Source organism: Chelonoidis abingdonii, chromosome 1 (assembly GCF_003597395.2).
Source record: "Chelonoidis abingdonii isolate Lonesome George chromosome 1, CheloAbing_2.0, whole genome shotgun sequence".
In the NCBI taxonomy this organism is placed as follows: domain Eukaryota; kingdom Metazoa; phylum Chordata; order Testudines; family Testudinidae; genus Chelonoidis; species Chelonoidis abingdonii.
In genome coordinates, this window is record NC_133769.1 from 128,059,915 (window position 1) to 128,086,960 (window position 27,046).

Consider the following 27,046-nt stretch of genomic DNA (forward strand, 5'->3'; position numbering starts at 1 on the left):
ATCCTGTGGCACCTTATAGACTAACAGACGTTTTGGAGCGTGAGCTTTCGTGGGTGAATACCCACTTCGTCAGACGCAGGTAGTGGAAATTTCCAGGGGTAGGTGTATATATATGCTAGCAAGCAAGCTAGAGATAATGAGGTTAGTTCAATCAGGGAGGATGGGGCTCTGTTCTAACAGTAGATGTTCTAACATCTTGCCATGCATCGGCAACAAGAAAGATGAACACAATCGAGTGAATGTAGAGTTTTCAGGACTGTCTGAACATCTGTGGGGTTCGCATCAAGAGCAACAATGATCTGGTTTGCAATTTTTGATTGGTAATGTCCTTTCGTGGTCTTAATCACACCCTTATCCGTAGGTTGCATCAAAGATGTAGCACTGAGGGCAAAAATTCAAGGTGACTGTTAGTGAGAGCCACTCACTGAATAACTGCTCCGCACACACCCCAAGACAAGGCCTATCTTAAGATTTTGCAAGTGAAGCCAGCGATCACACTTTTTTAGCCAGTTGAAAACTCCGCTGTCACCCAGGCATTCACTGAACTGACATAATTAAGGAAAAATAACTGAAATTCTGTGGAAAGCATCTGGGTTGTTTTGACTTCCCAGTCATGAACAGCAGTCATTTATCACTCTGATCCAGGTTGGCACAGACAAGCACAGTCCTTTGAAGCTTTCCCTCCTTCTAGCCTTCCATTTTTTTTTTTTCTACATGTCCTCTGTCACAGAGTCCTTTCAGATAAAGTCCTGTTTAGTAAGCATTGTAGCTGTCAGCTGGGGAAAACTTGTTTAAGAATGTGAGGAATTTTTTCACACTGCCATTGCTCAGCTGTTGGTTTGTCCACAGACTGCTTTTGCCATGCTCCCTGTTTTTGGAAGCAACATTGAAGTGTTGGTAAACCAGTTGTCACTTGCCGCAAACTCATTCAATCCAAGTGAAGAGAAAAGCTGAAGGGCTTTTCCCTTGATTGCAAGTCCAGCAAGCAGTGCTTCCTAAACCCTCTCCTCCTTGAACCGTATAAAGAAAGCCTAGTTGACATCTGGGGCTTTTCCTTCACACCCACGTTTACAGCTGCTACTTGATTGTCCATCTTCGTATTTAGCCAAAGCTTATCTTCCACAGTCTGCATACAATCGACCTGTGTAGCACCCATTTGACTGCAACTTGGTTTTGAGTAGTCCCAAGAGTTTGACAGTCTGGGATAATTTGTATTTTTTTTTTCTTTCAGTGAGAGACTTCTTGGGATTTTTCTGGGTGTTGGTTTTTTGTTTTTGGTTTTTTGGGTTTTTTTTTTTATTTGCCACCAAAAAGTGTTGCAAGTAAGTTGGATATGTGACATTGAATGTTGCTCTTATGTGGCGGCTAGGTTGCTGTTACTGAGTGGACAATTAAGGGTAGGGAAAATGTTTCCAGGGGAAATATTGCTCATAAGCGATTGCTGCTCTTACAAGGTATTGCTGCAAACAAGTGCCTACTGTGTGACTTTTTGGAAGGAATATGGTTGTCCTTCTGCATCTGGTAAGAGCCAAGAGTTTGTTATTCATAGTGGTTTTTAAAATCTTGCAATGGGACCCAAGTAGTCTGATAGTCCTACTAGAGAAACTGGACAACGCTTTCCGTCATAAGAAGTATGTCCCTCTTTTTTTCTTCTCTATAAGCTCATCTCTCTCCATTAGGCAGGCTGTGTCCTTGAACCAAGAACAAAAAGTGAATGTTTTGGTTTTAATGGTACCACCTCCCTGACTATAACAGTCTATTGCCATGGCTGGTGTCTTAATTGTTTAAGGAGTTCTTGTCGGGATCTTACTTTCTGAAAGATCAGACATTTCTTTGAGAGTAAATAGCATGGGCAATAACTTTCTGATTTTTGTATAATTTTCAAGTACCATGAGAAATTGCATCAGTTAGGCTAGTCATTGTGTAGAACTGACTCAACCTGTAAAAGTTACATTAACACAGGAATCCTCATACCCAGCTTAGCAGAAATGGAATTGTAAGCCGAGAAACAGTTCCCCAAAAAGTGTTCAGATAGTGCTCTACTGCAGTCTTACTAATCACATGATAGACACTATACCTGTCCATCTGCAGTGCATGCTCACTGCCACCTGGAGTTCATTCTTGAAAAGTGTTGCTGCCACCTGAAAGACATTGCTCCATTGACCAGATAGGCCTCAGACAAAGTAAACAACATTTAACTTGAACATTAGCATGGTTAAATCTGGTACACATTCACATAAACTGTACCCTGAAACACTCCAATTGCTGTAACTGCAGTTACTTTCTCCCATGCTACTAAAAGGCGTAGGCTTTTACTCTCTCTGCCTGTTATTTCACCTAATGTGAAGCCAAAAATAAAGAACTGTAAAATAGCGTATAATGCCATGCTCTGAACCTTCTGGAAAGCTTCTATGTGTTGGTGATTATTAGAGTTGGTCTAACAAGAATAAATGTCTTCCACAATTTTTAAAGGAAACCAAAAAATAAATGGTGGTAAGTGGTTTTTATTTGCAATGGTTTTTGGTTTTTTTAAGTCTGGACCCAATTTTTTATCTCAAAAGTCTTTAATTTAATGGAAGATTTTGAAATTTTTTTTCTGCAAAAATATTTACTTCTTTTGACAAAATAGATGAAAAGCCACTTTTCAAACAGCTGTACTGGTTATGCTATTATGATGCCATGTCCTTATCTGTCTTTCCCCTTCAAAAAACTGAGGTGGGTTAAACTAAATGTTGCATGAAGTCCATCCTTGTTTACTTACTGCTGACAGTCTAGTATGTGGACATTTACTAGGCTACTAAGGTATTGCAGATGGGGAGAGGCTGTCTCTGCTGACCGGAGATCCTGTACACTTCTAAGTGCCATGTTCAGTAAACCTTATGCTACACGCTTATAACCATATGGCATTTTTAACTTTTTAAAAATGAATAGGACCTCAAGCAAGTGCTAGAAGAGAAGATAAATCACTGGATTAAAAAGCTCCATCTCTTAAAAGAACACAGAGAATCCCTGGATAAAGAGTACGTTAGAATGGCAGGAAATCTGAGGAGAATAAAAACAGAGCAGCTTCACTTCAGAAAAGAGCTCTCTTCCAGGTACATCTAATTCTCTCCTGCTCCTCCCATGTAAATGACACATGGAACTCGGAACTAGACTTCTTGAAACTGAAAACTAATCGCATGCTCCTCTGTGAGCAGATCTTTTTAAAGGTGTTTATCTTACATGGAGTTATCCTCTGCATACCAAGTAAAAATGCATCACTATAGAGACTCTTCTAAACCACCCAGCAGACCACAGACTAAACAGTTAAAAAGCTGCATGTTCTGCAGGTGCAACCACTAAATAAGCAGAACTGTTGTGTGGCTGTGTATGAAACTGATGGCATGCCCATGTTTGACAGACCAACATCCTTACGTATTGGAAATGGTCTGCTGTACCAGACCAAACCGTTTCTAGCTCAGGGCGGCACACTGCCTTGATTTACAGGGCTGCCCAGAGAGGTGGGGGGGCAAGTGGGGCAATTTGCCCCCAAGCCCTGCAGGGGCCCCCACAAGCATATAGTATTGCAACTTTTTTTTATGGAAGGGGCCCCCAAAATTGCCTTGCTCCAGGCCTCTTGAATCCTCTGGGTAGCTCCATTGATTTACTAGTGGTCAGGGAAAATATGGACTCAAGTGGGTTATTTTCATCTAGAAATGGGTAAATGTAGGCTAGGAAAGAACATTCCTATCCTCATTTTAGTTGCTTGCTGGGGCTGAGCAAGCATAGCATTTTCCTGGCCTGATCTGATCTATGTCTTTCTGAATCTCCCACCATTGGTGCCGTGCTAGTGTAGGCCAGCTGCAGGTGGATTGCCCAGCTCAGGACACTCTGATAAAAATGGGGGTGGCTGGTAATGCTACCAGTGGAGCTGTAACGGTGGGAAGACGTTCAGAACGAGGTTGGTTTGGATACAGCCCCACTAGTTTGCAATGCAAAATAAGCCTATTAAGGGTCACTGAACAGCTACTTTCTATCACAGGGACTTGTGTGGTGCTGACTTTTCATTGGTAGTTGTCACTTAGTGCTAAGTGACTAACAAATCACAGCTGCATAACAGTAGTAGTGATCGTTAACTCTGCCTGCAGTGTCAACTTCTGATATTTTTACTAATGCTCTTGACTTTGGATCCTCTTACCACTTTTCCCTAAAATAGCCAAATGGACTGTCTATGATAAGTTGTTTAAAATACCTTTTAAAACTATTTGGTACTGGTGCAGTAAACTCCTACTCGTTTTCCACATTGGAATTCATCTAGACACTACTTGCATAGCATTTGCACAGGTCTGGGTGGCTAGGAACCTACTGAAAACCTACACCACTTCTGTACTCATCTGGCAGATCAAACAATTTTGGATGGGTTAATCCCTAAACCCCTGTTAGTTTAACTTCCCAGACACAATGCTAAAGCTTTTTAATAGCATGTGGTCTCTCTTGGTGACTGGGTATCGCACTTCCCAGGCATTTTTGTTTTTGAACTGTCAGGGACTGCTTGTGTCCTGTACTCTTGCCCCCTGCAGACAACATGAATTACAAGCTGCCAAAAAGTTGCAAGAAGAGGCCGTCAGTCGGGCAGATGTTCTTGGCTTGCAGCTCCAAGAAGCTACCAAACAGTTGGAAGACTCCAGGAAACAGGTAGGGCAGTGACTTGGTGTTCTGCACACAGAAAGCTGTTTGGTACGCCTCTGCTAGCAAATAGGAAACTATGCTTTGTTGGAATGAACAGCCACACTGCAAAACTGTGACTTGCAGAGGAAGTAAAAGCAGAGGAGGTGGCGTCAACAGCTTGCTAATGAAAGAGGCAACTTTGCATATTTGTGGTGGCTTTAAAAAAAACAAAACTCAGAAATAGCTCCCATACACAGTCCACCCAAATGTAAAAATGCAGAAGTTCAATAGGGGCTTCTCACTTCCTGAGAGAACAGATGCATTTCAGTTTCATTTGCATGAACAGTGAAGACCTTTTTGTGCCGGCCAGGACTGTGATCTTTTTACATTTATTGTTCTGTGCTCAGGTTAAGGATCAAGATGGGGCACTTCATTCTGCCTGGGAAGAAGTCAGATCTTTGCAAAGTGTGTTAGAGGAAGCCATTTCTGAGCAAAGAACCCTTCAGGCTATGAATACGGCTTTAATGAGCTCTTGCCAGACGCTTCAGGAAAAAGATAAAGAGCAGACAAGTAAGTACTTATGTAGTATTCACTTATAGCACTAGCAAGTGTTATGCTGCAGTTAGATAATGGAAGAATCAAATGAGGTCACACTAGATGGTGACCTTTGTTACTTCACTCTGTGGCAGTTCTGTTTCTTTCGAGAATGCTTCAGTCATTCCTCCTTGTGCGATGATTCAGACACGACTTGAGCTCAGCAAGGTCCAGACCTGTTGGCCTTTCAAAGAGAAACTTCCCACCAAAATTCCAGGGTGCTGCAAGACGTGGGGTTGGTGACTCAGTAGGTGGCGCTTTGAGCCCTCTGAGTCAGGACTAAGTGTTAAGGAGCAGTATAGCTGAAGATGCTGTTCTTGTGCCTAAGCAACCACCTTAATATTGGGAGTGAACCCCCTTGCGCTGCTATCTCAACTTCCTGTGCTGTAGATACTCTGTCCAGTGCTGCCCATCCTGCTTTCTGTAGGGAATAGCTGTGCAGTCTGAACCAACTGTTTCACCTAGAGGCTGCCACATTTGTTTTCTTCCTTTTTAAAATATAAATGAAGCTCTTTCTTAAACTTATGAGACTTCATACATTTACCTGGTATTCACCCCTTCTTAATGATGATAACCCAGAAAGCTTTGATATGTCAAGTCTCTGTCTATTCCCGTAGATTCAATGGAGCGCTGGTGGCTTACACCAGCTTGAGGGTCTGGCTTCAGGTACATGTGTCATGGGGGAAATGTACTCTAAAGAAAAATCCTTGAGGCAGGGATACATTGTAAATTATTTAGTAGTTTTGAAACCAGAGCACATGCTGAGCTGAGGAAGAGGCATGCTCCTAAGCACTTGTCTGAAACTAGTCCCTTAAGAATATTATGCCCTGGTATTGCAGAAACTTCCTCAAGATGGTTTTACAGGATGCAGCTATATTCATTAGTATTCAAGTGGACATTTTACCCACTGCATTTGCGCACACTGCATTTGCACATTCATCCTTTAGTTATGTTGTTGGCCACGTGGAAGAAGTGTACAAATGGAAATTGGTGTGTTCTTTTGCTTGGTAGGCTCTGGCAAGTGCGTAATTCCTAAGAACAAAATAAACACCAAAAAAAAAATACCCTTGTTTGGCTGAAGAGATCCCATTTTTAAATGTAAACGAAGCCAGTGGAGTTACACTGACTTCCTATTTGAGAAGTCTCCCAAATTAAGACAGTCTCTTGTTAAACAGGGAACGGTCTAAAGATGGTTCTTAACAATGGTATGGACATAGAATTGATGATAAAAATAGTACCACTTCACTCGTACTCCCTTTGTGTGGTCAGTCACGGCTGCTTTCTTCCCGAAGGCCACTTTGACATCTCCGCTCACATTGCAGAGGAAACTACTCCACAAGTAGTCCCTCTGCTAGCAATGCTTCCAATACAGTACTGAAATCAATGGGGATTTGCTGAGGAAGGTATTACTTGTTCTGGGTAAGGATGGCAGAATTGACCCTATGTTTAGGGTACCTTAGCATACTATTAATTGCTAGAGCAGCTAGTGCTGATAGAGCTAATGTGGCTATTGAGAGATGGATTCTAATCTGTGGAAGAGGAACGAGATGCAATTAATCATGTTTCCATTGCCAAAGTATTATTGCAACGATGCACAAAGCAAAATACAGTTAATATTTGTATTGCACTAGTGTTCAGGGCTGCAGGGGGTTGGGCTATTGCACTAGGCGCTGTACAGACAGTGGACAAAGGACTATCCTTGCTCTTCAGAGCACTTTCCAGCCTCAGTGTGCAATGCTGAAAACTAAAATAAAACCAACAAAATGCTATGTCATGGGAGGGGGAATCTCAAATATGGTCTGGAATCATAGGCCCAAATCTGTATTTAAAAAAGGAAAAGAAAATTAATGAAAATGTCCTCGGCATTGATCTATCTCCACTGAAGTGGAATATGGTCTCTCGTATGCATCTGTTTTAAAATCGTAAGAATACATGAAGATTGCAGGTACAAATAGCTGATGGTGCAAATTTAACTTCATCCAAGATGGGCAAAAACAAGGTTAAAAGGAAACATAAGAGCATCTAAAATGGTTCTTCATAATTTTAACATGCAGTGATTATGTAAATGTCTCTTCATAGCTGCTGTTAACACACTGAGAGAGAAACTGTTTAAGGGGCATCTTTGTGGATTGCCGTGTCAGGTATGAAATCCATTATCTCACCTGGTGGTGGAGGAGAGCATTTCATGGCACAGAGGACACCAGGGTGAATGTCCATCTACAAATTGTCTAAAGTCCCATCTGAGGGCCATTTTTGTAACAACTGAGCTACTTTTTTCCCTAGTGTTTAATTTGTGTAAATGTACTGGCTGAAGCAAACTGTGCAGGCTGATCAGTGACTACAGTCCACTGTCCATTTTAAACCAAGAAACAGTAAAGGAGAAGATAGTGAGGAATTCTGGCCACTATTTTTAGTTCTATACTTTTTTTCCCCTGTCACACAGGGGAGGGAAAAACATTGATTCTACCAGAACTGTGCCAAAATTGGTAACTTTTTTTTTTTAACAGCTTTAAAAGTAGCCTTCAAGAATTTACAATGAATAAACGCTATTCTGTTGTTCACTCATTTTTTTTTCTTTTTATGCTTTGCTTTATATTGTCACTCTGTAAACATTGTGCACCTGGGAAATTGAAATCTAGATCTCTTGATAGACTTATGTCTGCAAAGTTGGTTTGTTTTTTTTGAGGAGTTCACGGGGTTAGGGGGGGGGCTGGTTTGGTTTTTTTTGCAAAGTAAAACTTTTTTGGAGTATATCTTCCATTGAATGTCCCTGCCTTCAGTTTCTGTAAAACACATATGGCAAAAGATAGTCTTCTGTTGCTTTTTTGAAAAGTTACTGTCCTAATACACAGGTGACCCTTCTCTGAAGGACTAGAAGCTGAAGACTCAGCTGAAACTCAGACTAGAGCTCTTGAAGCTAGAAGTCATAAATTCATCATTTAAAATACAGACACTTCCTTGGTTTCAGAACCGTGTTAAAACAACACCTTTCCCCCACATGTGGATGAATGGCTACTGCTGTGTAAATCCTTTCCAATACACATTCTTTGTTTAGTTTTCAGGAGTAAAAGGCCTCACTTGAACAACAGTTAGCATATACAATTGAGGGGGAACTAGGATGCAGATGATACTTCTCCCTCACTACCCCATGGGGACTGGGTCTGTTGGTGGGAGGGGAAGGGGAACTGCAGAGGGGAGCCTGTAGAAGCCATTGGAGAAGAGGCCAAACCAGACACATTGTCAACTTTCTACAGTCTTCACTGGACTTTCTCTGCCCTTTGACTAGTTGCTTTTTGCTCTCACCCTCTCTTCAGCTCAGCTTCATTCCACACCTGCCCCATCACCCTCTTCTGCCCTGTCCCACTCACCACCTCCTACAGTGTCCCCTTCCTTTTACTTCACTTTCTAATTAGCTTATCCCTTCCTAACTAAACCCACTACCCAAAAAACATGGCATTAAGACGTCTGCCACCATCCCATGTGGGGCTTGTCGATTAGGGTGGGGATTGTCTAGCATTCTGTGTATACAGTGCCTAGCACAATGGGAACATGCTCGTCTGGTCTTAGACGCTCCTGTAAGTAACATGATGAACAACAACCTGCCATGCACTTTCCCTTCTCCAACTAGCACCTTTGTGCCTCCAAAAGATTTGGGGGCCAAGAAGCAGGTCAGGGCACTGGACTTCCCAAGACACCTTCCTTGAGATACTCATGCTGGTATTCTACAACTCTGCTAGGTAAGATCTGCTGGCTACTCTTCTATGGTTTTTTGCCTTCTTTTGTACCCTGGTCTTTTGAAGTGCATAAATCGTTGGTGGATGACCTAAAATTGTTGTCTAAGGTAACATGGTGCTAAATCTAAAATAGCAAAGGATTAAAAGATGAACAATAATGGAAATTGTTCTATCAAGCGCAGATATTCTTTGCTATAAGTATCTGTTGCCTGTGCCTCAGTGTAAATCTGTCCTGACTCACTATGGTGAAAATTTGCAATTGGCTTTAATTGGTATAAACAATGCCCACGAATTACCTGAGATGCCTTTACCTGGCTGGATCTAAAAGAATAGCTGTGTTCATGAGCCATCTCACAGACAACTGGCAATGGCAACTGAAGAGCTTTTCTTGTGCAAAACAAACGGCTGTACCATCAATCTCCAGCACTAATGATGAGGCGGTTTAGCTTATGTTGTATATGACAGGCATCAAAAACTGAGCTTTAAACATCCCAGTTTTGTCTGCTTCATTTATCCCAAGCTTTAGCTTGTACCTGAGAGTCCAGGCCATGTCATGGCACAGATGTGGGTCAATGAGCTTTCATCTAGCCAGTCAGTCACCTTCCCGTAATGCTACTGTATGCTGATTCTGCAGAGATGTCATTTTATGCAGTGTCTTCATTTCCTCCCTTTGCCTGCGGGTCCCTGTTGTATGGGAGCCCAGGGTTGCTCTAACCAAGGTTTTATTTCCACTGCAATGTACAATGTTATTTTCTACAGTAAGTGCTGCTGCCTTGCCTCTGACACATTACCATCCTCCCATCTCCCCATGACGCCACTGCTTTAGTTCAACATGCCATATACAATTGTCAAATCAGAAAGCTGTGTGAAGTAAAGACTAGCTGCTAGCATGGCAGTGTGGCAAATGGACACCGCTGCTCAAATGCAAGTGTGTCAATGGTCACTGGCGTACCCTGGACTGCTGGTCATGCTCCCCTTAAAAATGGATTCTACTAAGTTATGTCCATTCACCTGTAGTCTGCTTATATTTTTCTACAGCTCCTTGAATCTTTACTAATAACCTATGAAAGTAGCAAGTGAATGAAACAGGGCAAATGCATAGTCAGGTTTATTGTCTCTGAGGGTGTGGATATATCTGATAGAAAAGGACCACATCTACCCAGCTGACAGGCTAGTAACTTTTTATGTTGACACCCTTCTTGTTGTTTCAAGTCTGCATCTTTGTTAACAGATGCTCTGGCCTTGGAAATCCTACAGCTGAATCCAAGAGTGTGCACAAGCAGTGGTCTCTCATGTGTAGCAACCGGAGCGCGCTCTACGTTTGAAAGGGAGGATCTGAAAAATGAGTCTACTTTGGACATGATGCTGGAGGGACACAAGTAAGAGAGCAAAACAATGTTTGGGCTGGGGTTGGGGGGAAAGGGAGACTGGACAAGCAGTGTTACTACAGACTCTTGAGTGATGCTGAAGACAGCCACTCTCTAGCTGTTCTACTATAGTTTCTGTTGTTGTTAACCTTCAAGAATCTGGCCTTGTTTAATACTACAGCATCACTGCAAGGGAATGAGACACTATATTCTGAATGAGTGAGCACATAATGGGTATCACTGGCTATCCTGGTATCTATATGTCCCTTATCACTGTAGAACCAGAGTGCCTCCCGTTCATTAATAAAGGTTATTCTTACAATGCCCTTGTGAGTCATGGAGGTGGTATTCCCATTCTACAGATGGGGGAACTGAGGTGCAGGATAGACTGTCACACAGGAAGCTTAGCTGAACTTGGAACTGAAAATCAGGTCCTTGAGCTCCAGGCTAATGTGCCATCCCCTAGACCGCCCTTCCTAACTGTGACTAGAAATTGATAATTTACAGGGTCATCAAAGCACCAGAGATGCTTTTGTAGCCATTGTGGTATAAAATTTTCTTCCTCTTAAGTCTGTCTCTGATTTCTCCCTTTTTGGACACTGATTTTTAAAAAAGTGTGGTGTGGCTGTTGCTGAGGATGCAGAACTTTGCATTGCAAACAGGTGACTGCAAGTCTCTGCAAGTCCTGTGACTCCTCTGTTACTGTCTGTCAATGTCATTTTCATTAGACTTGTTTTGTTTAATGATGTATCTGTCAAGGTTGGGGATTGGCCCCAATCTCCACAAAGACACAGTGGCGAACTTCCACTCTTGTTTCTGTGTAAAATTAATTTAAGGAAAACATCCAAATGTGATCTTGTTGCAATAAGCAAATAAAATTTATGCTGCCAGGTGGAAGATACACTCTCGTAACCAGACTGACGCAGGTTGTGTTACCTCCTCTACTACAATGGACTCTCTATTTACTGAGGTTAGTGCTATCTTTAATTTCAGCAATCTTGCCTTCAAATTTGGTAGCCCTTTACTTGCAGTAGTACCCTGACTTTAAAATAGAATGAGGGGCCAGATTTTCAGTGTGGGTAAATCAGCATTGCTCTGTTGGTAAATCAGTGGACTTCTGCCGACTTACTTTCTTTAAGCAGGCTGTTGGGAGACAATCTCAGTTGTGTATCTCTTTTAGCAACTGTGATTGGAATAAAACATTCCAGAAATGTACTTGACCTGTGATGTTCAAATCCAGATCAAAGTTTAGGAGTACTTAAATCCTATATTCTAACTCAGAGTACTCTTTATTTAATGTACAAATCTTAAAATGATTGTTCCTTTTTCAGTAACAAGGGACTCCTCTATTGGTAAAGCATGAATGATATCCGTTCCCAGCAACATGTGGGTTGGGGGAAGATGAAACAAAGCCCAGCAAGCATCTTTACATTTTAATAATCCCATTTGATTGTCTTTCTGTATACTTCCTTCTGTGAAAACTGTTACATTATGACTATGCTCTTCCAAAAATCCATCTTTGCTTAAGAACAACAAGGTGATTGATGCTTTACCCAATATAATGTAGTTCAGCTTTGCATCTAGATTTCAATGGGATAGTGTGTCTGTCCACTCAGTGCTTAAGGTGAGGAAAAAGACCAAATAAATGGTTCTTAGTCCCACAGAAAGTGACAAGTTATGACAGGCAGATGAGCATTTGAGTAAAGACTTGGTTCTCGCCTTGATTGCTGGTTGTCAACATTACTCTCTGTTCTAGTCGGCACCATACACTTTCTAATTGTGATGTTAATTAGAAATGTGCCTGAGCTTTGTCAATGAGATCAGGATTTCAAACCCCAGACTTCAGCGACATTTGCATCTGGCCTGTCAGACTAATACAATGACACTCTTTTTCCTACTGCTGCATCAAATGAAAGTGCAACCTAATCTAGACTAATAGTGAAATCATTTTCTGCTACAAATGGGTTAGTAATCTCACACCTGCCCACTGTGAAGTAGCCCAGTCATCTGCAATAGTCCTTATCCACGCTTGGTGGAGAAGCAAAGGAGAAAATGACACAGCTACTCAATCACTCTTTCCACATTAGTGTGATCTTGGGGTTGAGATAGGTTGGTTAACTGGTATGGGGGCTAAATAAGGAAGCCCTCCCTTGCTCTGCTATGCCCATATTGCACTTCTGCTTCGGCTAGTAGAGGGCCTTGTTCCACACAGCACTTTTGACCAGCACTGTTGTGTACATTTAAAGCAACATAACATATTTGTATAGTTCTGTAATTCCAGTTTATTCCCAAAATTACACTTTTTGGCTCTGGGTAGGGTTCCTCCGCATTTCTGTAGGAATCCCTTTTGTGTAGTGTTCATAATCCTTCTTTCTTCCCTGGGATAAGATTCCAGGTCTGAATTGAAGGAAAGGCAAATGGGCGGTATCCCATATCTGGTCTAAATTATGATGCAGAACAAAATTTGAATGTTCATGTTTAATAGGAAGGGTGTCTCTGTAGCATTTTATCAGACTGTGGTTACCTGCAGGTGTGTTGCTTATAGTGAGTCCTTCAGAATGTAAGTAACTCTATACTGTGTGTGTGTGTGTGTTGTCAAAGCATGGTCAGAATAGGGATTTGAGACTGCTTTAAATCTCTAGCTCTTGTGTGAGTCAAACTCTTTCTGTGCTGGAGGCTTAGAACTAAACATTAGCTTTCCCAGCGCTTCACCAAGGAACTGTATATTGGTTCCTTTGGGATTCTGTAAACTTTTATGCAAGGAGTACTTCACCAGAAGACTGCTACAACACAGGTAGTGTCTGGAGAACAGTGAATCAGCAAACACTCTCTCGATTATTTCCTTACAAGAAGTAGGCCTAGAGGATAAAGGGATATCAATATTATAAGGAGTTCATGCGTTTTTCACACTTGTAAAGAGAGCTGGTTTGAACTCCATTGCAAATCATTACTTTACTTTGCTTCGCTAGAATGACTGATATATTGCATATAGCAAGTAGTAACTGTGCCCTGAATTTCTGTAAAAATCATAATTTTGTTAAACCTATTAAAGGCAGGTATCTCTGGCATATACTGATAGATGTGATAGTAAAGCCACAATGTGGCCTTTTTTTTGAAACTTCTGGATTGCAGAGGTAGGATTTAACAGTTCTTAATGCTTTAAAGTCTTGGAAAAGAAGTAGGTGTGGATGAAAAGTATAGAACAGCTTTCAGTTCTCCTTTGGTATGTAACAGTCACTGAGAGCTCGAATTTATTCCTGCTTTATATGTGGAGGTGTCTCTTGCTTTGGTCAGTCCCTCTTCATTTCAAGGCAGTGCTGCATTATAAACTCCTTTGAGTCTTTTTGTGTCCATTCCAGTATACTGCTCCCTCCCCTAGAGAAATAAAACACTGTAGCTTCCTTAAGCCCAAGAGAGAATTCAAATAAGAGTATAAATAGCAGAGATTTGCATGAGGAAACATACAGATGACTGAGCTGAACTCTATTCACTGATCCTTAAACTAATGTTGTGAGGAGAAAAGAAACTGAAGAACATACACAGTACTGCTGTCTGGTGGGGCTTTATTTTTTAAGTTCCTCAGTTTTTGGTTGCCCAACTAAAAACATCTTGAAAGGGGTCTCACTTTTTTTCAGAAACAGCTGAGCTTGCATCCTCTTAAAAATCGGGCCACATGGGGACCTCAGCATCAAGTGGTCCATAGTCACTTGTCCCTTCAGAACTCTGTCGGCTGTGTGGCATGTTTCTATGATAAAAGCTTATGGAGGCTTTTCTGTAGAAAGAAAGTTCATAAATAAAGATTTCTTCTCACTTCACTTCTAGATCCCACTCTTATAAAATGAAACAGCTTCAGAAATGTAAAATGTGAGGAGGTTACCAATACTGCACATCTCTCTGATAAACTCCAGCCGACTCCTATCTCTGTGCTTTGATTACTTTCCTTTCCTAACCTCCCTCCCTTTTGTTTGTTTTTTAATATCTGCTCAGGTTCTTAGTCAGCATGTCCTCCATGGATGAGCTCATTAAATTTCTCCTTCACCTTCATTATTTCTAGGCTACCGTAACAGGATTTTTTCTATATTGTACAGGGGTGGAATTCTCCCCTTGAATAAGTGGGCTGGTCTCCCATTCACTTCAGGGGGACTTAAATTTTTCCCTCAGAACCCTATGTTCCAAACAACTTTTGCACATGATAGATCCTCTTAATATCTATCTCCTTGCTGGTACAGGATAATAAAGGAAACAAAAGCTATTTACCTGCTGTTAGAAAGCTATTCTCCAACACACTCTTACCATTTTAATTTTAAGAGCTTCTGTCCCCCACAAACTGTGATAACCACCCTACACAGGACAGCCTATTGTATATGTACTATTATAAAATGAGTCAGGGAGAAAGCATAATGTTAACCAGAGTAGTGTGGCAATCCAATACAATGGCATTACTAGTCTTTGTCAAGTGCACATTAAAGCAAATGCGCTCCCTAGACACACTGAGAGGAGCGGCCACAAAAGCCATGCAAACCTCCTAAAATTCTAAATTAACTACTGATAACTGGGAATCAAAACCAAAATCTTAGAACTATGCTAATGTAACTCCAAGTGTATTTGCTTTGTGGTAGTGGTCCAAGGAATTGACAATGCTAATAAAATGTAAAATACACACGGGGTTCAAAGTTAGAGCTTTTTAAAAGGTAGTTTCTGCATCAGCGAAGTGCTACGGATTTGGGGCCAGACTTGTCTGTTTATTCAGGTGCAACAAATTGAACTGAGAGAAGAATTTGTCCCTTAATGGTGAAACAAAGTTATTATGATCATTAAGCTAGTATGAAAAAACAAGTGCTTTTCTGCTCTAAGATCTGGTGGTTGTGGTTCAATGTTGCTATTAGTAGGAATCAAAAATGGAGACTTGAATGTAAATGTTCATCTCTTAAACAACATGGAATCTAACCCAAGCAAAGAAGCTCATTGTCTCATAGAAGAAACACTAATGCAGCTGCAGAGCTTTTTCTAGTGTTGTTTTCTGAATTTCTGGAAGGGACAATGTCCCCAAATCATCTTGGTGAGCAATGTAGCATGGCTTTGAAAGTGGTGGGGGGAACAAATGGCAGGAAAGGCCAAGTGGCTATGTGTCTCTAAGACTTGCATCACAGTCCCCTTTCAGTTTAAAGTGGGGGGGGGGGAGAGGGAGGAGGTAATCTATCATCGTGACATTTCTTTGAAACGACACACTTTAAACAAAGCGTGAAGCTCTTTGGCATAAAGGTCAGGAGTACAGCTTTTTGTAACAAAAATATAGATATGAACAGATTTCCCCCCAAATTACTACTTCTACAAAACCAAAATTACACCTCCCTGCTAGTAACAGTATTCAAATGTACACTATACATCTAGAACTGGCTGAAAAACATGGGCAGGGGATGATGCAAACTTTTTTTAAATAACCCCCTCTTTACTGAAATGAACATATTTCAATCAGATCTAGGTACATCTAAAGGAATTGTTTAAGACTGGGACCTGATAAATTTGCTTTACACAAGAAGTGATGTCCTATTACAAGTATAAACACTAAAACTCTTTAACATTTCTTTTGTTAAGGAGAGTAGTGCTTTGCCTTTAACATCGGATAATCCAGTCTTGTCCAGGTGAGTCTTTTTATATACTTACTTCTTAAATAAATTAATCAGACCTCTCAGATCGTGAATGTCTGAGTGTTTTCCTGTCTTGGCAGTGAACATTCAACACCATCCCAAGAAGAAGATATTACATCTTCTTTGGAGAGAGCTATATCAACTGGTAAGTTCTTAAAGTGGAAGCACAGTGATCTGTGAATTTTGTCCGAAAGGTTTGAATAAGATTCCCTTGAGTATATGCAGCTTGTTAGTAGTAACTGCTCTGCCTTCTATTGCCTCCTGTTATAGAATTGCTCACCATGGAGACACAATTGTCTGAGGCTTCATGGGCAAAAGATGAAGACACATCAACCTGTATAGCAATGAAGAAAAATAAAGATAAGAATCTGAATGATAATGTATCAGGTATTGTAGCTGCTCTGAAGATTTATCATGTGATGGGGAAACTGCTTGCTTCCAACATATCTTTTTGAAGTGAGGAAGTTGAGTAAGAATTTGTGCAACATGCTCTCTGTCTACATTATGTTAAGAATAATAACTTTTTGGCCTGCAACTGTTTCCAGGTTTCACTGGGGCTCTGCACAAGTATAGGGCTTTGCCTGGGCAGAGACCATTGCAGGATTAGGGCTTAGGACACCGCAAAAAGGGGCATGTAAAATGAGTTGGTAAAGGTGATTACTCTCCTGTCAGGGCTGGTAATCCAGGCACCTTTCATAAGCATTACATTTAATGCAGCTTTTCTGAAAATGTAAACAAATGAAAAAGATTCTAAAGCACTGTGCCACATGATCCGTTGAAGGGAAATGGGGAAACATCAGTCAATCTATGTCAAACTTGAGCAGCCCAGAACACTGGGGAGAAGTGGGGTGGGGGGAAGAGAGAGAGGGAAGAGTTCAGACACTTCCCCCAGTACACCTTTCAAAATCTTTAATCATCTGACCAGCCCTGTTAAAACAAATGGAAGAAGAAAAGTGCGAGTTTTCATTAAGGGGTCAAGCAACACTATTCTCATCTCTGTTCCTGAATGTGTTTCCTTCACTTAATAAAACAAATGGCCCTACTTTTCTCCTTGAGCACACACAAGCCTAAGTTAAGGAAAATCATACATATACGCCATATATATTTTTAATAAAAGCTGACTTAGAGTACACTGCACAGAATAGCAGGGAACACTTGTTTTAAATATCGATTTGTAATTTGGAATACACTTCTAGAATATGCTAATTTAGTCAGTAATAGACCCCAGAGATATCATTCTTTTTCTGAACATTCATCTTCCTTTGGGCTGGGTTCTGAAGTCTCTAATTTTATATGCCAGATTTAAGGTATTTGTTTCTTCACTAGTAATTTCCTTTCTAATTTACCTTCATAAACTACTTCTTGGAAAAACAGACCAGCATGGCTTCAGAAAGTAGCATTGCTGAAGATATTTCACTTGGCTTATCAATGACTGGATGAGTGGAAGCACACAATCTTAAGGATAGAGCCAGAATGGGGTAGGATGGCAGAGCTGTGCCCATAGCTTGGATCCTACTAGTGCTAGTTGAAATCTCAATATCCAGTTGTCCTGTATCTCCCAAGTTGTACTAAACTGTCAGCACTCCACTTCTATCTAAGGCACCACTATACGTATGCAGAATATAGAGGTAGGGGGTTATTGGTGGATCTCTACTGTTGCTTTCAGTAGTGTCAACCATAACATCTATTGCCTTTTGAAAGAATAAGGTAGGCTTTGTAGAACTGGTTGGTTTGTTTTGTTACTAGTGTTAATTCAATGTAAAGTCTGTAAAAGAGAATTCTAGAAGCCCAGTTCTCGATCCCACCATTGACCATGTTACACATCCTGTTTCTTTGGTTTGTACTAATATAGACTTGTGTTTTGTTAATAATTTTTAAGAGATTCTTTGTAGCCAGAGCTGCCACTGCAGGAGACATGAACTCTTGGAATTGCCCGTTGTGTTGTGATGCTTTGACTCAATAAATGTGCCATAGCAGCACTGCCTGTGCTTTCTACAGCACTCTTTGCTGCTGTCTTTTAAAGGCCTCTTTCTTTATTGTATTTTCTTCTGGTAATTACTATGGGGGTGGGGGTGGAGTGGTAGGAGAGAGCAGTGGTGGTTTCTGCTTTAGAAATTTAGTTAATAGGAACATTTGTTCATCTTTGAAATCTTAACATCCACTTTCTGGAATCTCTCCAGGTACAGATCTGACGACTCAAAGTGAATTTGGCCCCATCATGGAAAATCACAAAACTACACCTGAAAAAGAATTACAGCTAGATCTGGTAAGAGCTCTACTAGACTGCTAAAGTTCTAGGAATGCTAGCACGTGCAACCCACTGGCTTTAGCTGTAAGGGAAGGCAGGGAATGCTGAAGTGACAGATGGGGTAGCTTGAGAAACAGATTCCTTGGTATGTCAGAAAAGTCCCACACTGGAAAACCTGCCCAGGATGAAAGGGGTAAGCACCACCATGGCTTGGACTCCTCTTCCAGAGACTTCACTACCAGTTTCTTGGCAGGTGTCAGTTGAATGCCAAAGGAGCTATGCTGATTTACACGAGCTGAGGATCTGGTCTAGTGATTTCCCTCATGGGTTCAGGCCAGATGAGACCGGCTTGGTGGTGGTTGGTTGTTTTTTTTTTTCTTCTGCCCATCCTGGGCTACTTTAAATTCTCTGTCTCATTTTCTAGCATAGTAATCTATTTGCTTAAGAAGTTCTAGATAATGTCACTTCCTGAGTTGTTTTCAAGGTAACTTGAGCCTTCTCCAAGGAAGACCCAAACTGCTTTAGGGAGGGGAAGCCTTCCAACCCATTCAAGATCTAGTTTTCATACATGGCAGTGACAGCAGTATAAAGCACCTGATTAGTTCACACAAACCCACTGTAGGACTAGAGTACCACCATCATAGCTGATCTTATTGTCAAGTATTTGTAGCAAGTTTGTATAACTTCTCTCTAAACCATTTTTAGGAGACATATGGGGAAATGGAAGCTATTAAAGAGCAGAATGAACAAGTGTCTGCTACAGTTTCTGGTAGAAAAGGTAAGTGGTTCTTACTGAAATTCAGATCACTTAACACATAGTGCATGCTTGGTTAGTGTTCCAGTAAAACACATTGGTCTTAAACCTCAGAATATTTAAATATTCTTATCCCTAATTTCTTTGTGTTTGCTGTACAACCGAACTATCTTAATGCTTAACTATGATGGGGAAAACTCTAACTGTGTATATAATGCAACATAAAACCCTCTCTGAAACCAGGATGAGGAAACTGCTTTCAGTATGAGAAAGTAACATCTGTAGTTTTCAACGGGGTGTGAAGAGCTGATGAACCACTGAGCAGACCATGTTTGTTACAGGAATGATGGTCAATTCTGATACCATGGTGACGGGAATGTCCCAGGTTCCTACCAGGGTACAAGCAGTTGCCAACGCACAAACCTAAGATTATTGCTCATATAAAGAGCTGACAGCTATATAAACTTGTATGACGTGCTTATTATAGTCTCCCTTTGGAGACGGAAGCAGCTTTGTCAATTTTATGTTGTGTAAACTTTAAAGCGTTTGCCATTAGGCATTAAAATGGAGAGGAACAGAATGTTATCCTACAAAGACATGCTCTTCTTCCACCTCCTACCAGCACTGGTCTAATCCAACTGTATTATCCCTTGGACAGGAACGAGAACTCCTTAGGGCAGTCTCCAAACAGGCCAAGCTTTTACTACACCCAACGATATCCTAATGCTAACTATGATACTTGGATCCTCTACTCCAACAGGGATATAAAGCAACTTCTTTCAACCCATCAAAGCTTTGGGCAGTGTAAGAATCTGAAAGATGGGTGGCAGTTTCTACTGAATCCAGGCTGACTTTCCCTTTTTAGAAGTGCCTCACCTTTAGCCTTGGCTATGCCCACCCAAGTCCTGATCCTTACTGAACTGTTAATAGTGAGTTTGGGGAGGTTTCTGTAATGCTTATCTTGAAGTAGTGGGTTGTAGAGAGGAGGTTGCAGTGGGGACTGAAAGCAAAACCGAAGATCCAACTACTGCAAATTCAGATCCGAACTTCTGTAGTTAAGGCCACAAACTAATCAAACAAGGACTGACTCTTTGGGGTTTTGGCCATTGAATGGAAATACTAATGAGCTGCTTGTTGACTTTTTTAACCTAGTTCTAATGCATATTGATGCTGCTACTTCTATTACTAGACAATAGTTCAACCCAAGTCTTAATCCAGTTTTTCCCTCTTGGGACTGCACTTTTAAGTCTTTCATAAACTCCTCTTTTTAAGGGCAGTTTATTCCTCAACCTAACAACTAAAATTTTGTGTATTGTCTCTTTAATTATCAGGGGATTCTTCTCCCACTATGACTGGCCTTAAAGTGACCAAAACCAAACAAAATGACAAGTATGTATCTCATATAATCTGATGCCCACTTGCATTTACTTCGCACTATGCTCTTCTTATGTGCTTATTCCTTTTCCTCCTACAGTGTTTCTCCTAACGAGAAGGAGATGGAGGTGAGTCTTAACTACTTGTATCCTTAAATATTTCAGCCAGTAGAACTCTTTCTAATGGGCCTTTCTTTCTGAAATTCAGGTAAAGCATTTTTCAATGTACTGAGTGGTTTTAAAATTAACCTTCTGCCTCCCCTTAAATTAATGTAATTCTTGACTTAGGTAAATTTATTCATGCCAGTGGTGTTATCAGCCTTTCAAGTCCAATTGAAGCCCCCTGTGTGCTAGCGGTGAAGGGGATGAAACTGAAGGATTCAGAGGATGAAACTGAAATCTATTTATCAAAAGATGCTCATAAACAGGGCAGAGGAGGAAGGCTATAAAAATGAAGAGACTCTTGTCACTATATAAACTTTTGGGTTTGAATTTTCTCTACTGGTGTCATTTTGTGGAGCAAGGAGAGTTCTGGCCTAGACACAAGCTTCAGCCTAACGAATGTGCTAACAGTACAGTTCATGTTGCCAGGCACAATTGTTTAATGTTGCCTTTCCCAACAGGATGGACTATTGGGGATGTAGAGAGAGAGAGAGAGAAGCTATTCTGGTGGTAAACTAATTACCTATCACTAGAGATAGGTAGAGTTGCATTTTGTTTTTTATTCAAAGCCTGTTGGGGAGGGTTCAGAACTGGTGACCTCTCCTACAATTCCTCCTGTCATTCATTAGCAATAGCTATCGAGTCTCTGAGGTAACTCTTAGTACTGAATATACTTCAGTGTTGCCTGATTGGTCATGACTTTCTTTTTAATCTCTCTTCCCCTACAACAGGCAGAGTTTCTCAGATTGTCTCTGGGCTTTAAATGTGACTTGTTCACTTTGGATAAGCGAGTGAGGCTTGAAGAAAGGTCCCGAGATTTGGCTGAAGAAAACTTGAAAAAGGAGATCGTGAATGGGCTGAAGCTGCTGGAGGTTAGCAATGAATGAGATTGGAAGGAGAGAGGGTACAAGTGGCCTGACAGTACATTTTAATCATAGATATATGGGACTGGAAGGAACCTAAATAGGTCTTCAAGTCCAGCTGGCTGTGCAGAAGTAGGACCAAATATACCCAGATCATCCCTGACAGGTGTCTGTCTAGCCTGTTCTTAAAAACCTCCAGTGATGAGGATTCCACAGCTTTTCTTGGAAGCCTATATGTGGACACACTGAACACAATGCGCCTATTGAGGCCTCACCCATGCCAAGTAGAGTGGGGCAATTACCTCCCTTGTCTTGCATAAACACCCCAGTTAATACAGCCCAGAATATTAGCTTTTTTTTTTTTTTTCAACTGCATCACACTGACTCCTAATCAATTTCTAATCTACTAGAACACCCAGATCCTTTTCAGCATTATTACTGCTTAGCCAGTTATTTCCCCATTTTGGCTTTGTCCATTTGACTTTTCCTTCTGAAGGATAATACTTTACACTTGTCTCTGCTGAATTTTATGTTGATTTTTAGACCAATTCTCCTATTTGTCAAGGTAATTTTGACTTCTATTCCTGTCCTCCAAAGTACTTGCAACCTCTCCCAGGTTGGTGTCAGCCACAAACTTTATAAGCACATTCTCCTCTCCATTATCCAAGTAACTAATGAAGATATATTTATTACATCCTCCCAGTGTGACCACAAATGAAAGACTACTCAAAGAGTAGTCATCAGTGAAGCACTTGCACATCCAGGTTATAGTAACTTCACTAGAGAACTTTTAGTGGTACTGCTGCTGAGAGAGCTCTCCCGTCGGCTTAATTAATTCACCCCCAATAAGCGGTGGTAATAGCTCTCCTGCTGATATAGTGCTGTCCACACTGGCATTTAGGTCGGTATAACTTATGTCATTTGAGGGTGGCTTATTCTCACCCCGAGCGACCCAAGTTATACCAATATATAAGTGGTAATGTCCACACAGCCTTACTTAATATAAAGTTTTCGCTGCAATTTATTTTTGGATTTGATAACATAGTCAAAAAACATGACTCTTGTTTAGCACTGAGGTTCTGTTTTTATATATATACATAACACACACTGAAGAGTTTTTATACAGCAACAAATGGGAAGTTCTCCTGTTCCGGGTGCTCTTGTAGTGAGCTGATAAAACCATAAGGTGAATGTCAAGGTTACATTTCTTAGCTGATGTAGATCAGCATAACTCCTTTGTTTTTTCCAGTGGTGCTGTATTTAGTTACAACAACTGATTATCTGGCCCTAACACATTTGATTATGCAAACAGATACACCCAAGCAGAATCCCACTTAGGTGTGATCCCGTCCTTTGCAGAGTAACATTCGCTCCACAAGCCTCTAGAATGGCATCTCATTTATTTACTAATCATCGGCACTGTTACATTTTCCTCTTCTTTCCTCCCTACTTCTCCCCCTCTGCCCATGAACTTCTTAGTCTCTAGCACCTTTGTGTGATGAAGATAACCAAGCACAGGAGATCATTAAGAAGCTGCAGAAAAGCTTGCAGTTTCTTAGCCAGTATGCTGCCAGACTTGCTAGTAGAGCAGAGATGTTGGGAGCCATTAATCAGGTAATCTGATTCAATTACTACTTTATGTAAAGTAAGGAAGCTTTCTTTAGTCTAAAGCTCTCTAACAGATTCCACTCAGTATTTGTAATTGAACTTCTATTTTATACAGTACACAATTCACTGGAACAAAATTAGTAAAAAGCATTGTCATGTTGGTTATCTGCACACTCATTTGTATCACTGTAACATCTAGAAACCCTATTCATGGACCAGGATCCTGTTGTGGTAGGTGCTGTACAAGTAAAACAAAAGCAGTCCCTATCCCCAAAAGCCTACACTTTAAATATAAGACAAGATACAACAGCTGGATAGACAGATGGGTACGGTGAGATAATATCCATCAGATAGGCAATGGTCTCAGCGCACCAGTGGCATAACCATTGTCAAGTTTTTATAGGCATCATGAAAAAGGGGAGCTTTTAAGGAGGACAAAAATGAGTTTTGCAGATGTTTACAGGAAGCATCTCCCAGGCATGAGGGACAGTATGGGGAAAAGCATGAAGGTGCTTGAAAACTTAACAAGTGGGAGATGGAGATATTGTGCCCCCTCCCCCTTACCTCCAAGACCTCTTCCAAAACTCCAGTCTCATCACTCAGGTTCATTTTATTTGGCATACAGCAAAGCTATATGGTGTTGATCAGGCTAAAGCATCAGGGATGGATATAGGGTGTACGCACATCCAAAGTTGCACACAACTTCTCCTTGTATACATTTCTACCAACACTATAACACATGCTTTCCTAACTATACATTGTATCACATGCTTTGGGATTGACTTGTTTACTCTGCAAGAACCAATCCCTGTACCTGTCCATACTGTGTGCATGCATGATCTGCTTTTTACATCCTCTTACATTCCAGGCTTATCTTGTCCACTGTAAATGGTATCTGGGTGTTCCCCCTTATCTCCGCTAGTACGGATATCCCATCTCTAGTCTACTGATCCATTTAACTTCCCAATCATACCCACTAAAAATGAGGCAAGTTACTTATCATAGAAACGTAGGACTGGAAGGGAGCTCAACAGGTCATCTAGTCCAGTCCCCTGCACCAAGGCAGGACTAATTATCAAATATCGGTGGTTCTCAAATTTTTGTACTGGTGACCCCTTTCACAAAGCAAGCCTCTGAGTGTGGACTCCGCCTCATACATTAAAAACACTTTTTAAAAATATATTTAACACCATTATAAATGCTGGAGGCAAAACGGGGTTTGGGGTGTTTGATGACAGCTTGCAACCCCCTATGTAATAACCTTGTGATCCCCTGAGGGGTCCTGACCCCAGTTTAAGAACCCTGGATCTAAATCATCCCTGACAGATGCCTAACCTGTTACTATCATGTCAAGTTACTTATGTCTTGGCCAACATGGGCAATCAGGCAGAAATCAACATCTCAACAGTGAATGAGAGTTGATAGGTCATGAAGGGCCTTGAAACTGCAGACAGGCAGCTTGTGTTTGATAGAGAAAGTGGAGCCAGTGGATTCAGAGAGGCGATGTGGTCAAAGAAATCTGCTAGGAAAATGATCTATGCAGCAATGCTCTGAATGGATGAGTGAGGCAAGATTGAGAAAAGGAAGCTGCTGTGATCAAGATGTGAGATGAGACCCTGGACAAAGGTGTTTGTTGTGTGGATGGATATGAAAGGCCGTAATTCAGAATGATTATGTGGGTGGTTTTATTCAAAGCATAATTCAATGTCCTGAAGAACTGATGACTTTCACCCAGTATTGCATTTACTTTGCTAGGAGAGCCGTGTCAGTAAGGCAGTAGAAGTGATGATTCAACATGTGGAAAACTTGAAACGCATGTATACAAAAGAGCATGCAGAACTTGAGGAGTTGAAAGAGGTCTTGCTACAAAATGAAAGATGCTTTCACTCCTTTGGGGATCAAGGTAATTGTTAAACCTAAGCATATTTTCATTTCTTTTCTAAGTAACTGTCATCAGTTGAGCCCTTCAGCTTGTATTTATAAAGCTGCTTGACCTCCTTGGATGGGAGGTGCTACATAAATGTTCTATCTCCTGTACAGTTATGATACTGAATTGTAAATGCATAGCAGAAGAAAAGCTTATTGATAGTCCTCAATTAGATGATTATTGGAAACATTTAAGGGCAACTATAACTTCAAACTTGTAAGCAGACCTCCTGAATCTCTGAAAGCATCTCCCATTTCACCCCTGGAGTAGCAGGCCTCTTTGGAAGGTGCAACACGGGCTGGAGAACTCTTCTCTTGTATGCAGTAAATTACAAATTGGATGCTCATTTTAATGTACATCTAGTCAATCTTCAGTGACCTGAGTTCAGAAGTTCTAAGCTTTTGAGACTCCGATGAGAGTTGGAGGTTTTCGGCACTCTGAAAATCAGAACGCATTTCTCTAAATTTAAAAGATCCTAGTCTTGTGGGCACAACACAAAAATCCTTGCAGAAGCTCTTTAGCCAAGAAGGAAGGAGTAAAAATTGGCATGGCAGAGTACTCCATCTTGTAAAAACCGATCTGACTTGGTAAAGATGAAGTAGAACTTAACCAGACATTGTTAATGAGCCCAGCAGAAGTGACTTCTCCTGCACAGGGCATGCACCGTTAACTAGCTTAGCTAGTTTGAGCTAATGGTTGCAAGTCTTTAGCTGTTCCCAGTATTTATTTATTTATTTGGCAATTTTTAAATTTCTTTTTAGAGAGAGCAGTGGGTGAGATCAACTCACCCACTTGTAGTCATGTTTGGCCCAGGATATTAGAGACACAACACCTCATTTGTTTTTGACACTAGCTGTTTGGGCTTTTTCCCCCAGAGGTACTTAGCTGCTATAAACTTAAATAGGACTTGCAGGTCAGACCATCTGGCTCTGTTCCACAATGGTAATCTTTAAAAATCTACTTACAATATCATTTCTTCTTTACAGATGAATCTACAAATAAAAAACTTTCAAGTTCTCTCAACTTCAAGGTACCAGTACCACTGAAATTATAAAAAAATAAATGGAATGCTGTGTGCTCTTCAGAACTGCCTTCTACATGTACTCCACTGGGGCATGACATCCACATGAAATCTGTAGCTATTGGGCTCTCTGTAACTCCCTAAACTCACAAAAGCAAACTAATTTGATCAGACACCTTTTCCCATTGAAATGTTAGCATAACATTTCAATGTGCTGCTGTAAGTGGGTCCATAATCTCCCATGGTTCTGAGGCCCATCTCTCTCGAGTTCAAAAACTATTGCTCTCATGGGGTCCTCAATAATTAAGGCTTCAGAATAGAGGTCTTTTACATACTGAGCCAAGAGATATCTAAAAGCAATGTGGAAGTTGGCAATAGGATCCATATTTTGTGTTCCAGTAGGTTAACTTAAGACAGCTTTAAATTTCAGAATTTGCAGTAGCAGATATACATGCATGTATTTTCTAAAAAAAGAGAGCATACTTGAAGAACCACATCTGGGTTTATTACTGGGTATCTTTTTAGTGTTTATATGAACTAAACATCAACTTTTATAAATCTACACCTCCAATTAACATGCCTAAAACTAGTGGTTAATCTAACCAATGCATAATAGTTGTTAATAGCTCTTCTTCCTGTAGCCAACATCATCCCTACGAAGAGTCAGTATTGCAGCATTGCCCAGGAATGTTGGAAACGCTGGTATTGGTTTGCCGCTGGTAAGTAAGGGTTGTCAAAGGGTGACTGTTTTCATTCTCAAACTAGTCAGGTCTACTACATTTGCATTTTACTTTCCTTTAAAGGCTCAATTATATGGAACTGATGAAAATGAAACAAGTGACAAATTCAACAGACGATCAAGCAGTTGGTAAGGCTACTTGAGTTTTTTGTTTTTAAATGGGCCTTAATTTTTTCAACTTCATATTGGCTGTAGTAAACCGTTCCACTGGAGTAGCTTACTACTTTTGGAAGTAAGGTTTACATAGCACAGACATTTACAGTATTAAAGTTCAGCTTTTACAGCCACACCTGAGTGTCCACATCAAGTGGCCTGATCCGCAAATTTAAGAGGTTCAGAGCTCCCATGGATTTCAACTGCA

The 27,046-nt window shown here is 40.8% G+C and overlaps 1 protein-coding gene across 1 annotated transcript in view; it reads left to right on the forward strand.

The window, feature by feature from the left end:
- IRAG2 (inositol 1,4,5-triphosphate receptor associated 2) overlaps nt 1-27,046 on the forward strand; it is a 72,043-nt gene that overhangs the window by 42,998 nt on the left and 1,999 nt on the right. Inside the window, exons 17-36 of the mRNA XM_075069992.1 lie at nt 2,932-3,095; nt 4,560-4,674; nt 5,055-5,217; nt 7,321-7,382; nt 8,870-8,978; nt 10,207-10,354; nt 11,234-11,312; nt 15,938-15,984; nt 16,071-16,135; nt 16,261-16,377; nt 18,171-18,256; nt 18,944-19,016; nt 20,324-20,381; nt 20,467-20,494; nt 21,259-21,399; nt 22,870-23,004; nt 24,754-24,901; nt 25,912-25,955; nt 26,588-26,665; nt 26,750-26,814. Of these exons, the coding sequence (XP_074926093.1) occupies nt 2,932-3,095; nt 4,560-4,674; nt 5,055-5,217; nt 7,321-7,382; nt 8,870-8,978; nt 10,207-10,354; nt 11,234-11,312; nt 15,938-15,984; nt 16,071-16,135; nt 16,261-16,377; nt 18,171-18,256; nt 18,944-19,016; nt 20,324-20,381; nt 20,467-20,494; nt 21,259-21,399; nt 22,870-23,004; nt 24,754-24,901; nt 25,912-25,955; nt 26,588-26,665; nt 26,750-26,814 (1,925 nt within the window). The remainder of the gene's footprint in view (nt 1-2,931; nt 3,096-4,559; nt 4,675-5,054; nt 5,218-7,320; nt 7,383-8,869; nt 8,979-10,206; nt 10,355-11,233; nt 11,313-15,937; nt 15,985-16,070; nt 16,136-16,260; nt 16,378-18,170; nt 18,257-18,943; nt 19,017-20,323; nt 20,382-20,466; nt 20,495-21,258; nt 21,400-22,869; nt 23,005-24,753; nt 24,902-25,911; nt 25,956-26,587; nt 26,666-26,749; nt 26,815-27,046) is intronic.